Consider the following 15,511-nt stretch of genomic DNA (forward strand, 5'->3'; position numbering starts at 1 on the left):
ACATGATCTTTAAAGTTCTTTAATTTTTGTATTTAAGAACTGTAATTTCTTATTACTGGATATAGTTTAAAGCGAACATTCTTTCAACGATCTTATCGATATAGATCAAACTGGCAATATCACGCGAAAGGGTATATGCGGTTTAATCGCACCTAATTGGTTGCTTATTTGTATTGACAAATATTGAAGAATTCAGTGGCGGCTGCTTCCGTTTGTTCGTTTTTTTATGTTTGAATGTTTAGTGTTCTATGATGATGACTATATACAATTGCATACGCCTCTGAGAGTTTTATAAATAAAATTAAATGTTTTATTAACAACTGTATCTCCGTACAGTTGCCCCGCAATCGCAGATTGGGTTGTCAGATAATACCTTGAGATTTTTTTGAAATTAATAAACTGAACTAGGTATACAGGGTGTCAATTTGAAAACTTAACTGCAAGAAAAATATTACGTACCCGTAATATTTTTCTTGCAGTTAAAAATATAAAAAATCGGAAAGACACATCAACTTAAGATAACTTAAAAATAACTTATAAGACGGACACTTTAAATGATTTTTTTAGCCTTCTTAACTTCTTAAGAACGTTGTATCCTGGCTTTTCAGTGGTAACCTACTTTGTTGCTTTTTTATCCAGAGGTTTCCGAATAATCGCTTTTCAAATTTGCAGAAAGAAATAAACTTGCATGCATGGTTTTCAGGATAGTGCTTGCACAAAAACTAGTGCATTGAATCTCTATCGACTGATGTAAATATAATTTATTTAGATTTTATGAATATTATCAGAAGTGCAGTGGATAAAGCTGCCCCAAAATAAATGCGTTTTTTTAGAAAATATCCTTGGGTTAATAACAATGTTATAGAAGTCCAAAAAGAAAGCGATATAGCATACAGGAAGCTTAACTAAAAATGATTTGGATTAGTCAAATTATCAGGTGTTGCGCAATAAAGTCAATTCACCGATACGCAGTGAAAAAAATAAATACTTTGAAAGAAGTATAGACATGTGTAAAGCAGATAGCAATAAAATCTGGCGTACATTAAAAAGCTTAGTGGGAAACAAAAAACAAAATGGTGACGTTATGGACGTTGACTTGGTAACATAATATCTGAGAACAATTGAACAAAATTTTAAAAACTGTCATTCGGACAGTTCAAGCGAAATATCCGGAAATATTCAGAAAAGGCAGTAAAAGCTGATTTATTTCAAGTACCTTAATCTTTCAGAAAAAAAAGTTTTGTTTTTCAAAAGAACCAAGCTACCAGTGACGATTTTTAATTATAAAATAAATGAAAGACTATTTTTTGTGTTTTGGGATATCCTCTGCTTTCCTTAATAAACACTTTTCTGTTCTCTGAAAATGGAAAACGTTCCAGAAGAAGTAAAAACAAGCATAACGATTCCAATATGAAAAGTTTCCAAACCTAAGGTTCTACACCATAAATTTATTTCCAGTGGTGAACAAAATTATTGAGACCATTATTTGTCACTCAAGTGAAGACCTACTATGAAAAAAAATAACTTACTTTTTACTGGACATTTAGAAGTAACCATTCCTGGTAAGCCGGCGTTGTAGTATGTTGTGAGGCGAGCAGGACAAATGACATAAATGACGAAAAAACTGTTCCTAGTGTTTTTGTGGACGAGCCAATCGAGACAATCGACCGTGAAGTTCTCTTAAAAAAATTACGAATATACAGGGTGCCTCCGATTAAGTCGGCACTATTGGTATCTTTGTTAATATTTAAGATACAGGGTCGGTTAAATTAGCAAACTAGTAGGATTTTTTCTGTTGATTAAAATGGTGAAAACAGAAAAAAAATTGAACATCGCGTTTTCGAGACAATGTAAAAAATGTACTTTTGTTAAATGGAATCCCCTGCATATTTTTACATAAATCAAAAGATAAGAATTTTCTTAATAAAAAAGTTTATTCACACTAATAGCCTAAACCTAAAAATAACAAAGTTATAGCGATATTAATAATTTTGTCAAATTTAGGCAAGTTGGCTTTGAAATAAATAACATTAAGTAAAACTACTAATTTACAATAAATGAGCAAAAACATCGCCATCTTATTTAATACATTTCTGAGCACACTTAAGCACACGTCTTGTAGCTTTTCAGATTGATCTTCTATCTATTGACCCAATTATTTGCCTAATATGTGTTTGAAGTTCATCAACGGTTCTGTATTTTTTTTTATACACTTCATTTTTTATGTAACCCCAAAAATAAAAATCTAGAGGGGTTAGGTCTGGTGACCTAGGCGGCCAACGAATCGGGCCACGTGTCGCAATCCATTTATCGTCAAACAGTCTATTAAGTAATATTCTTACATCATTTAGTTGATGGGGAGGTGCTCCATCCTGTTGAAAATAGATTTGTTGCCGTCTCTCCAAGTTAACATTATCCAAATAATCTTCCAGCGCTCCAGATAATATCAGATCAACATATCTCCTTCCAGTCAAAAAACACAGGTCCTATTACTTGGCTTCCTATTAAGCCGCACCAAACGTTTATACTAAATTGATTTTGAGGATTTCTGGGATCAGTAAGCAAAAGATTTTCTTGGGACCAATAGTGTACATTTTTACGGTTAAACATACCTTTGTTTGAAAAATTAGCTTCGTCGCTCCAGATTATACGGTTTAAAATATTATCATTAGCTTCATATGCATTACGTAACCAGTTGCAAAAAGCAAGTCTTCTTTCGTTATCGCCGGGCAACAATGTTGGTACTGGTCGATACTTATATGGCACAAATTTGTGTTTGTTGAAGACCTGCCAAATTGTTACTAAGCTCACACCGTAAGCTCTTGCTAAATCTCTAGTTGAGTTTTCCATATGAGCTTCAAAATATGCCAAAATAGAAATTTCAACATCCTCGCTTACTATAAATTGGTTCCTTCTTCTAGTTCTTTTAAACACGTTTTCGTTACTTCTAAATTTTCTGTAGAGAATTAAAAAGTATCTACGGTTTGGCAAGTTACGAGTCTAAAATCTCTGCCGGTACTCTTCTAGCGCTCTGTCAGTATTTTTTCGACATACAAGGTAACATTCTAACATATCACATTTTTCAATATGCGTAAAAGGCATTTTACTAATTTAGATTTTACAAAAATCACAAACTTTGCTAACATATAACTGTCAGTTTTTCTTTATTTAATAAAATCTTTACGGCTACTGTCATTTTATTATTCAAACAATGATTTATTTTTTTTGCTTTCAAAAGGCCAACTTGCCTAAATTTGACAAAATTATTAATATCGCTATAACTTTGTTATTTTTAGGTTTAGACTATTAGTGTCAATAAACTTTTTTATTAAGAAAATTATTATCTTTTGATTTATGTAAAAACATACAGGGATTCCATTTAACAAAAGTACATTTTTCACATTTTCTCGAAAACGCGATGTTCAATTTTTTTTCTGTTTTCACCATTTTAATCAGCAGAAAAAATCCTACTAGTTTGCTAATTTAACCGACCCTGTATCTTAAATATTAACAAAGATACCAATAGTGCCGACTTAATCGGAGGCACCCTGTATATGGTGCAAAAAGCTTAGTATTAGAATGGATTGGTGATTATTTAAGTAACAGGTTTAATAGAACAATGTTACTGATAGAAATATGGACTTACCAAATTCTTTTGTAAATTTATTTGCTGACGATACCGTTGTGTGTGTATAGCTAGGAAACATTTTTTAAGAGTTTACAGATGTAATGAGCCTGGAGATGAAGATATTGCATGATTTACTTTGTAAAAATACTGTAAAACTTAATATAGTGAAAACAAAGTGTATGGTTTTAGGTTCAATAACAAATTGGAAACGATTAGCTGGTTCAAATTGTGAAGTATATATAAACGGAAATAAAATTGTTAATATATATGAAATTAAATATTTTGGTGTGATCTTAGACCCTCAGTTCAATTTTTCATTGTATATTGATTATAAGTATTTCTAAAGAGTTTACTTCTCTTCTTGTCTTATATTTTGTACAAAAACATATATAAATTGCCGTTACAGCAGTACAAGACCATATATATATATATATATACAGGGTCTATTACTACAATATTTAAAAGATTGTTTAGAACGAAAAAGGATTTTTTTTATGAATATAACATTTAATCCAAAAGTATTTGTAACATTCAATTAGTCAAATACTCAGCATTACAAGAATCTCTATGATTATTATTATTATTATTATTATTATTATTATTATTATTATTATTATTATTATTATTAATATTATTATTGTAGTACAAATACTTAGAAGAGGATAGTACTTATGTAGAAGGTTATACCGTGCAAATCGTTGATTAACAGGAAAATCTAGTTTAAATAACTGATTTACTATGTATTGATTATTTTATTTCGACGAAAATAACTTTTTGTTTACAAAAGAGAAATTTTTACAATTAAATACATGGGTAGATCCTTATTATCATCCTTACGCACATCCTATAAACGACAATAAAGTCTGTTGTCGAACTCCTCTCTAACATTTCGGAAAACTTTACCGGAAATTGACTGGAATTCTGCTGCAATTCGTTTTTTAAGATCAGCAATATCGGCAGCTTGTATTTTATAAACAACAGATTTAAGATGTCCCCAAAGAAAGAAGCCTAAAAGTATTAAATCCTATGCTATTCAATTAGTTCCCTTCTGTCAATCTTTCATTTCGTCAATTCGGAAATCTGTAGTTCAGCAATTGTCGAAAGAAAACAATGAGATGGAGCACTCTCCTAAAGAAATGTTGATAAATCCTTCCGTAAAATTACGCTTTGTACCTATTTGAGTTTCTAGTTTAAGGATTATCATCCTTGATTCAGACGATTAATAGTATTAACTTTTTGGTGATATTGTGCATGTCCTTGTCGAAAAATATGCGAGTATGCATCATCTCAATATAGAGAATTTTGTTTGTTAACATCTCCATGTAGAAAAAATTAATATCCATCTCTAAATAGATATTTTGCAGAATATTAGGGATGGCGTTTACTTCATGATTCATGAATTCACTAAACTCTATTCTTCTATCAACATCATCGTCATAGAGTTCTTGAGGTATGGGCATTGTGTATGGATTGAGGTTATGCATTTTCAGTGCTTTTCTTACTGTTTCTGAGCTGATGCTCTGTGTTCAACAGTCTGTGAAGCTCCCTGTGACATACTTCACGATTTCCAGATCTTTCATTGAAAACCAATGCCGTCCTTCGTGCGTAATTTCCAACCTCTCCATAAATGAAAATAAATCCAGTTCTTTCTTAAAGAGATTTAGTCGTTCTCACTTTTTATGCACTTAATAAAAGTTCTCACTGAAGAACCCAACAAGAAAAAGCGAACTAACAGTAATATTTCTGTTTTGGCTACATCTTTTAAACTTGATTACCATGTTTGGTTGAATAAACAACGTATTCATCTGAATGCAATAGTTTTTGTGAAACTCTAAATCTCAATTCAGTCGAGTTTTATTGTTTCTGCGACTTTGAAATGCGATTATCCGGAAACCTCTAGACAAAAAGCAACAACGTAGGATACGACTGAAAAGAGAATTGAACTCTCTTTAAAACGATGTACTTACCACTTGACTGCCATTCTCATTTTAGATTCTAAGGGTGACAGCTACCCCTACCAGGGGGTTGAGACAAGAAGTCGAAAAATATTCATTTATAGTGTTCCCCTTATAAATAAAATTGTGACTGTCCAATACCAAAAGTATTAAATATAATATAAACATTTACAAATAGCCTTGAATTGAATTGCTGAAACAGTGGGCTGCCAAGGCAGTTGTGAATATAGGTCTCCTGATGGACCCGTCATGCCCCACCGGGGGTTACAAGAGCCCAACGGCCTTAGAGAAACCGATAAGGTTCTCTGGTCTGAAGGACTTAAAGTCGCTCGGTACACTGAAAGTGTTACCCAAGTATTTGAACCTGGCGCGCGTGAGTGCTGGGCACTCCCCGACTACATGGACAATGGTTTCATCCTCCTCACAGCTCCATCGGCATTCCGGGTTGTCCGCAATACCGATTGTATGGAGATGGCTTCTTAAGTGCCAGTGACCGGTTAAAAGACCTGTCACTAGCCGAATTTCGCGTCTTTTTAGGCGTAGTAGATTTTTGGTGAGACAGGCAGAGGGCCCACCTATATGCGCTTTGGCCTGTCTCATACCAGGGGACTCAGTCCATCTTCGGTTGGTCCACTTGTCCAGCAGACCCTTCATTGACGCGACCGCAACGCATTTGGCGATACCAACTATAAGTTCCGGCCCCATCGGCACATTCGCAGATCCCAGTTTGGCAAGAGAGTCCGCTTCCTCATTACCTGCATGGCCTGCGTGGCCATGGGTATCCAGACGAGCTGCATCCAACCTGTACCAATTTTTTCAGGACTTTTATGCACTCTAGTACAAGCTTGGAGCTTACCTTTGCGGCCGTGATAGCCTTAATGGCAGCTCTGCTGTCCGAGCATATTGATACGACTGTATTGCGAAGTTCGCAGCTTAGGATTTTCTGTCCACATTTTAATATAGCGAATACTTCGGCCTGGAAGACAGTGGCGTGCTCCCTCAGCGAGTATGCCCTACTGGTATGTGGGAACCCACCACAAAGCCCTGATCCAGCTCTGTTATTCATTCTGGAGCCATCTGTGTACCAGATGGTCCCCCTATTAAGCAAGGCAGGTCTGTTGGAATGCTGCCACTCCTCTCTGCCTGCAGAGTACGTCACAAATCCCTCGCAGTCCACGGTAATTGGAGCCATGCAGTCACTGCCCATCAGAAGGAGAGGACTTTCCTGTATGGCCCGTGACCAAATTTTTGCGTGACCGGTCTCGCCAGCACGTAGTTCGCCGAGGACGTATAGCCTGTACGCAGTCCCCATTGCCTCGAATTGCACAACGAGGTCCAGAGGCGGAAGGCTCAGCAGAGTGTCAAGCGCTCTAGTTGGCGCCGTCCGCATGGAACCCGTTATGCCGAGACATGCAAGACTCTGTCCAGTTGAGCACGAATTTTCGCTTTCTCCATACATGGCCACCAAACGATAGCCCCATATGTGAGAAGAGGTCTCACAATGCGCGAGTAGATCCAGTGGAGGATCTTAGGAGACAGACCCCAGGTATTGCCGAAAGCCCGCCTGCAGGCCCATAGCGCGCAGGTGGCCTTCTCCATTCTGGTGTCTGCATGATCGTGCCAGGAGAGTTTGGGATCTAACTTGATTCCCAGAAATGAAGTAATGCAGACCTGGAGTAATGCAGCTGCACGCCACCTAGAGATATAACAAGGGGCGTGCCAAAGTTACGTCTCCTGGTGAATAGTAGGAGCTCTGCTTTTTTGGGGTTAATCCTGAGACCCCCCGAGAGGCACCATATGTCCACCATACGCAGGGCTCTCATCATAGGGCCCCGCATTGGGACGGCGTCTTTCCCTGGGCAAAGGATTACCAGATCATCAGCGTAGGCCTGTGTGTTGTTTAGAAGTCCAGCATTGTTGTTTAAAAGATTTATCAGGCTGTCGACCACAAGGCACCACAAGGTAGGGGACAAAACTCCTCCCTGCGGGCAGCCCCTAGCCGCCAACGTTTCGACAATCTCGTTGTTGAGCTGGGCAGATACATGACGTTTCAAGAGCATGGCCTCTATCCAGCTAACCAAACAGGGTTCTACAAATAGCCTTCATTTTGTGTTATTCTTGGTATGATGCGAAGAAAACACGGTAAAGTACATCTATTACCAAATATTCTTTCTGTTAAAATTTTTCCAAAAAAAAAACGTATTAAATCGTATTAATATCACAACTTGCTTCTTTATTTGACAAAAATGGCAACAGTGTGTCAATTGCTGTGTATAGCGCTTACTATCCAGATGGAGCCAATAGACAATCGACATGTGACAGGTACTAGGATCTTCCTTCTCATCATGTATCATGTCACTATTATTTTAAACATTTGGAGATTTTTTTAAAATTTATTTTTATCAAATCGAATTAATTATAGGGTTATACATTAATTACATGGAGTTAGTGTGTGCATTTATAGAAAAGAGAATAAATATTTATATGGCGACTTAAAGAATATAATTACTAGATGCTTAAAACTTGAGGAAAGGATAACCTTTTTTCTAATGATATGTTGTCAATATATCCTAAGCTGTAAGTTTTGTTTTTTATAAAAATGTGAATGTTTCAACTATTTTTACTATTGATTACTGAATAATTTTAGCTGGTATGTCGAAAAACAACTAGTAAACATTAAAAAAATCATTGTTAGTGCCAATTGGTTTTATTTAATTTCACTTTTGATAATGATCAAGTAAACTTGTATTCATCTAAGATACGTTTATGAAATTAACATCGTAATTTTTAAGCATAAGCTAACAACTATTTCTATATTATAGTAGCATGGAGTTTAAACCAACAACTATGAGTGAAACAGGTGGAAATGTACTGCATATTGGTGATATAGTATCACTTTATGCAGAAGGAGGTGTATCTGGCTTTATTAGTACTTTAGGGTAAGTCATTGTCCAGCAAAAGTAGGATTTATACAAACAAATAACTTAAAACAAGAAAGTTAAACTGCTGTCTAATTTAATCCAGATTATTAAATAATGAGAAAGTGAACTGTAATCATGGAAGTACTACAGTTCCCTCAAACAAATAATCTAATTTGTAGTCATTTTTATCATAAAAGGTGCAGATAGTCCAGTCTTTCAGTGGCCCCATTAAAAAATTTACCTCCAAATAGATTATTTATGGAGGCAACCATACATGCAAATATATTGAGCAAAATAAAATAATAGGGCTATATTGTGATACTAAAAATTTAAAGCTAAAGTGAAATTTAACCTAGCAAGTGATCTATCAGAACTATGGTATTTAAAGAATACAATTTCTTCCATCACTTGTGTGTGACAAATGCATAGTTTTTTCTATATTAAAAGCATCTATGGAAAATGTTATAATTTTGTTAATTAGTCTTGTTAATTTTTAAGTTGACTTGTGTATCACAACCTGGGAATTAAAAAAGTACTTAACCTAATTAAACAGTATTATATTTCACAGTGGCAGTTTATATTACTTCTAGAATCTTATGAAATTAATTACATTCTTGCCCAATATATTTGGCAAATATATTATTATATAAAACAAATATATTTTTTGCTTTATTTGTTCTTGGATTGACCTTCAGTAACAAATCATATGCTTCTTAGGCACTGTATTCTACTGCTCCACTAATATGTTTATAATTTATATTCCAGGCATTCCACTATCTATTTACTGTTTTTGTGTGCATTGCAATCGAGTTAAAAATGCTTTCAATCCAATGATATGCATGAAAACTTCCATTTTTTGTAGTTTTGAATCTAAGCAAATTCTAATTCCAATGCTGTCAAATTTTAGGGTGGGATGGAGATTGTATTAAATTTGAATTTTGAAATTTGTCATAAAAATTTAGTTTGTTTAAAAATTTTTGGTGTGTTGTTGAAACATGCCCAATTCATTTTTTTTCCATGTATTTTTGATGTACCAAACTATCAGTTTTCAATAATGTTTGACCGAATATAAAATTGGTTTGTCTATGGTCTATTTGGATGGTTGTGGGAAATAAGCCAAATGTATCCAACTTAATTATTTATTTATAATGATAGCATTAACAACCAAGAGGCCAATTATAGATACCGTTTTAACAACTAATAAATTCAAGGAGAACTAAATACTAATAAATACACTCCTACATAGCTAATTAAGTGGACCTAGTTATCCAAAAGAGAAATAAACCAAATTACAAATCTAAAACTACTTATGAAACTAAATAAATCTAATTCCTCTAGAGTCATTAGCATAAAGATTAAAATAGTTGCACAGTTCATAGATTGGTGACTGATTGATATAAAAATGTTTGTCTGGAAAAATCTAAAATAAAAGGCCTTCTTTGTCCGATGTTATATGTAAGTTTTTCTGATGTTTATTTTGTTGGTTAAAATTTTATACATCCATACAAGACAAACTTTGTGGTGTATATTTTTTTAAGAAAACCTGTTGAATTCCTGAATAATAAATCTGTAACTATTCATAAATGCCAGATCATAGTCCACTGTCACTAAAGTCTTTCACATGCATGCAATCTTAATATTATTGTATCATTAATACTGTAATGTATTTTTAAGTTTATATTTAATTATAATTCATAAGTTTTGAGGAGAGTTGAAGATATAGAACTTTTTCATTAAAACTAAAATGATTTAAACTACATCAGCCCTCAATACTTTCCAAATTTCAGCAAAAATCAACAAAACTTAAGGCCTTTCAATTAACTACAGGACATAATATAGTGTTTACAGCAATTAAAAATAGCAGAGACTCTAAATTTGATTGCCACTAGTATAAACATTAGACTTAGCACTCTTGACTTTAACATATACAGGGTGTTTCAGAACTATGGGATCAAACTTCTGGGGGTTGTTCAGTGCAACAGAAGAATCCATTTGAGTATAGGAACCCATGTCCGGAAATGCTTCACTACGCCACTACGGCCCTAAGACGCGTTAAAATTTATAAAAAATATTAATTACCTAAATAGGATCTGCTGCATTTATTTTTACCTTTTGTACATGATACCATAACAATTGTTTAAAATCAACGCTTATCAATGTCAATTCTCAATGTCATGTTTAAAAATTGTATAGCTTACGATTTTTAAACATTTATTGCTAATGGAAAACTTTACCAATCAAGAATTGGCGGATATGCATTTGGCATATGGAGCAACAAACTGCAATGCACGAGCAGCATCGCGGTTGTATAATGAACGTTATCCCGAACGACAGCATCCTGGATACAAAAAGTTTATTGCGGTTCATCGGCGGCTTGCTGAGACAGGCATGTTTAAGACCAAGATGCATGATACTGGTGTTGCTCGAACCGTAAGAACGGTAGAATTTGAAGAGCTGCTTCAGCGAGTTACCAATGAACCATCAAATAGCACACGTGACGTCGCTAAGAATATGAATACGAGTAACGCTTCTGTCTGGCGGGTACTACACGAGCAACAACCCCATCCTTACCACTTCCAGAAAGTTCAAGGTATGACTGCAGCCGATTATCATCCTAGAGTTCAATTTTGTCGATGGCTTCTGGATCACATCATTGCACAACCAAATTTTTTACGATATGTTTTCTGGACCGATGAAGCCTCTTTCACAAGAGACAGTATTTTTAATAGTAGGAATAGCCATGTTTGGGACGAAGAAAATCCTTATGCAATTTTTCCAAGAAAACATCAGAATCGTTGGTCTGTCAACATATGGGCAGGCATTGTTGATGATTATTTAATTGGGCCATACCTTCTACCGGAACGGTTAACAGGACCTATTTATCTGCGTTTCTTGGAGAAAGTTCTTCCAGAACTCCTTGAAAATGTTTCAGCATGATGGAGCGACGGCTCACTTTGCTGTACAAGTACGCGAGTATTTGGCTCAGCGGTTTAGGCACCGTTTGATTGCCAGAGGTGGAGCAGTTTCTTGGCCTCCTAGGTCACCCGATTTAACATCGCTCGATTTTTTCTTGTGGGGACATGTAAGTCTTTAGTCTACGAAACTCCAGTAGAATCAGAGCTAGACTTAATTGGACGAATAACAGCAGCATTTGAAATCATTCAAAACGAGGATCAAATTTTTAGTGTAGTCCGCCGAAATCATATGCGGCGTTTAAATCGGTGTATTGAGGTTGGAGGAAGAGATTTTGAACAATTGTTGTGATGTTATCATATACAAAAGGTAAAAATAAATGCATCAGATCCTATTTAGGTAATTAATATTTTTTTCTAAATTTAAACGCGTCTTAGGGCCGTAGTGGCGTAGTGACACATTTCCGGACATGGGTTCCTATACTCAAATGGATTCTACTGTTGCACTGAACAACCCCTAGAAGTTTGATCTCATAGTTCTGAAACACCCTGTACTAATAGTTAAATATGGGTTGCATGGATTTATTAATATATTGGTCACATTACTTCTTTCTCTCATCATCTGGCCTGCCTACCAACATGAATAGGTTCAGCCACCAACGGCAGCAGTGAGGAAAGTGTCTGCAAAACGGGTGTGACTGAGTGAAGGATGACGCGGAAGTCCTTGCATTTGCTTTAATGTTCACCAATGACTGTCAAATGATTTATTCAAATCTAAAAAATTGTAATCCCCTGTATGAGGATCTTTCTCTTATTTACTTTGTGGTGCAGCTTTTTTGCTTTTAAGAATATTTATTTTGTCAACAAATTTTTATTTAGAAGAATCAATTATACAATTACAATTCTTATCACGTTTTTCCCTACTATACATATTTACTGGTGTTAAAAGCCGCTCTCTGGTTTTTACTCTCTGAAAATATTTCACTTAAGAGATTATTAAGGATCAACGTTATTTTCGAATACCTGATTACATCACTTTAATCTTTTGATAGATATATCCCTTCCATTAATGTTTTTTACTAGACCTCTTAAAGTCAAAAGTCAACATATGCTTTATTGTTATGAATGTTATGTGCAAACAAAGCTTATAATTACACTACATCAATATCATAGATCAAGCTACTTGATTACATTTAATAATTGATTAAAATTTACACAGCGCAACCACACAATCCCCACAGCAGCAAGAACAATATAAAATCATTACAAAAAAGAAGAAAAATATAAACCTTTTAAATATGTACACTTTAGTCATTAAAATATAAAATATCATTATAAAATGTTTAAAGTGTATAATAGGCTCATTCAACTAAGAATTCACGCAAGTGGCTATTAAGTTCCTTCTTTGTGGCTGCTTGTTCTATTGTCTGTTAAGGTGATTAAATATCTTCAGAGCTTCATAAAATACTAATTAATAGATTTAATTTCTGTAAGAATTGGAACATTTAGCCTCTTGCTGTATGTTTTTTCTTTAGGATGAAAAAAATATATGTGATAGGTCATATCGCAAAAATAATGTTTTGGTTTTGGAAAAAATTACATATTTGATATGTGGCACAAATTTGACCAGAGGAAAGAAAACAGAAAAATTACCGGAAAACGTATTTAATAAAAAACATTAAAAACAGATACAAAATATATTTAAACTAAATATAAAACCTAAGAATATTTAATTATTCTACGTGAAAATGGCGAAAACAATTTCGATCTTTATTTAAATACAACCTGACATTACATTTATCTAGAAAAATTCATTCTTTTTCCCAAAGATGCGTTGGTCATACGTTTTTATAAAAGGCAAAAACACAAAATCTACAGCATTACAACTTTTTCTGTTTTTTTCTGTGATGCTGTAGATTTTGTGTTTTTGCCTTTTATAAAAAAAATACATTTATCGCATAAAACTTGGGTTTTACCCTTACACTCAGAAAATTTGCATCTGTGGCGATCTACATACATACTACAATTTCAAAAAGACTGTTTTTTCTAAATCACCTTTTCAGTGCCCCTAACTCCCTTAATATGCATTTTTAGCCCTATACGTAAAGGATTTTTTCACTATTCTTACTATTTACTAAATATATACGGGGTGTCCCATAACTTAGTGAACATAGAGCTCTCTTTTTTGTTAAAAATATTAGAATTTGGACACATTTGGCTAGTCATATACAGGATGTTAAAGTTTTAATTTTATTTTCATTATTTCTTTATAAGTTATAAAAAACGAAACATATCAGCACAAAAATTCGATAGTAGAGGATTTTTGCTGTCGATAAATTCGAATTCAACGTTCGTATGACCTTTTCAAAAAAATCCAAACAAGTTCTTAAGGATAAAAATTATAAATACGGTATCTGTTTTTTGTTTGTTTGTTTGTTTTGTAAGTTAAATGGCATACAATGTCAATATTCGAAGTCTTAAAATCGGTCATGTTAAAATTCGGTCTCTTTTGCCAAGTATTGACGCAATTCGTAATATTACTTTAGAATTAACACTGGACATGTTGGGAATATCCGAGAGCTGGCTTACTGCAGACATACCCGATACTGCTATTTCTATTTAGGGTTACACATATCATAGAATGGATAGACAGGGTCGTGGAGGTGGTGTTGGTGTGTACGTACGTAGGAATTTAATTGTAAATGTCCTGGATAACGTTTCACAAGAAGAAACTTTAGAACAACTTTGGCTAAAATTAATAATGTCACTTTGGGGGTAGGAATTTTCTATCGTCCTCCGCGGTTTAGTGCACTGCAAGCAGTTAATATATTAGAGGGCTCAGTGGCCGACATGATTTCTCTTTGTGATGAATTAGTATTTATGGGTATTTTAAACATATATCTGTTGCGTCATAATAGCATGAGTAATTCGGTAGATACTTTTCTCAATAATTTTGAATTACATCAACCTGTATCAAACCCAACGCGTTATTTTGGCGATAAAGCAAGGCTAATTGACGTTTTTATAACATCCAATAAAAAGTTTGTAGGCGGAGATGTTATACACTATCAAATGCATAACAAATCAGATCATGAACTTATATACTGCAATCTTTACATTCAACCTGAAACTTTACCTAAAGTGGTAACGTATTGTAATTATAAGAACTTTGATCAACAGAATTTCGAGTCTGATCTTCTAAATCAAACCTGGCACGAGGTATTATATAACTGTAACGATAAAAGGTTGAAATTTTCTCAAAAAAAGTCGTATATATTTTTAATTTCCATGCACCTTTAAGAACAGTTCGCATCACAAAGGCCAAAGCTCGATGGTTTACAGAAACTTTTAAAATTTTAAAGCAATATCGCAATAAACTCTTTTCAAATTATAAAAAAAAATGAAGGGGTGAAAAATTATTTTACGCAATTGGTTCGAAATGAAAAAAGGCATATATTGAGATTAGTAGATCACAGAGTAGCAAGAAACTTTGGAGTAGCCTAAACGAAATGAACGTTTATAGAAAAACCAAAAAAAATATTGATTTACCTCCTTCTCTAAGAGATCCCCAATAAATTACTGATTTCTTTTTAGGTCCAGTCCAAAAAATATCACCAAAAGTCAATAAAGAGACACTTAAGATGTATCGTACCACAAAATGTACTGCAAGTAGATTTCAATTTAGTCTGTGTTCAAATAGTGATATCTATAAGGCCTTATGCCAGATTAAGTCTAATGCTTCGGGATCTTATCAGTTCTCCCTCATTATGATAAAACTATGTTGTCCAGTAATCATTCCCATTAGAATTTTTATATTGGTTTTCAACTAAAAGCCTTTCTAAGATTTCCAGTAAATTTTAAAATGCATGGCGAGCGTAGCATTTAACATGATTTTTATATATTCGGGTAGGGGATTTCTGCAGTTTTATTTAAGATCTTAAGAAATCTATTTCTATTTGAATTTTATTTGCATAATATTATAATGCCTATCATCACATTACTGTTAGAGAGATCAGAAGAAAAGTATATATTACGTGAAAATATATAGAGCTATATACAATTAATTTTACATTTTATAGATGTTTAGTTCAAGTG

The 15,511-nt window shown here is 34.0% G+C and overlaps 1 protein-coding gene across 2 annotated transcripts in view; it reads left to right on the forward strand.

Annotated features, from left to right (window-relative positions):
- Positions 1–7,909: 7,909 nt before the first annotated feature.
- Positions 7,910–15,511, forward strand: part of LOC126748996 (inositol 1,4,5-trisphosphate receptor) — a 53,717-nt gene continuing 46,115 nt past the window's right edge. The window contains exons 1-2 of one of the 2 annotated variants that reach the window (XM_050458583.1): positions 7,910–8,160; positions 8,406–8,522. In XM_050458583.1, coding sequence (XP_050314540.1) covers positions 8,138–8,160; positions 8,406–8,522 — 140 coding nt within the window. In that variant the 5' untranslated portion in view covers positions 7,910–8,137. The remainder of the gene's footprint in view (positions 8,161–8,405; positions 8,523–15,511) is intronic. The other variant, XM_050458584.1, reaches the window with a different exon arrangement.

This window comes from Anthonomus grandis, chromosome 22, assembly GCF_022605725.1.
Source record: "Anthonomus grandis grandis chromosome 22, icAntGran1.3, whole genome shotgun sequence".
NCBI lineage: Eukaryota > Metazoa > Arthropoda > Insecta > Coleoptera > Curculionidae > Anthonomus > Anthonomus grandis.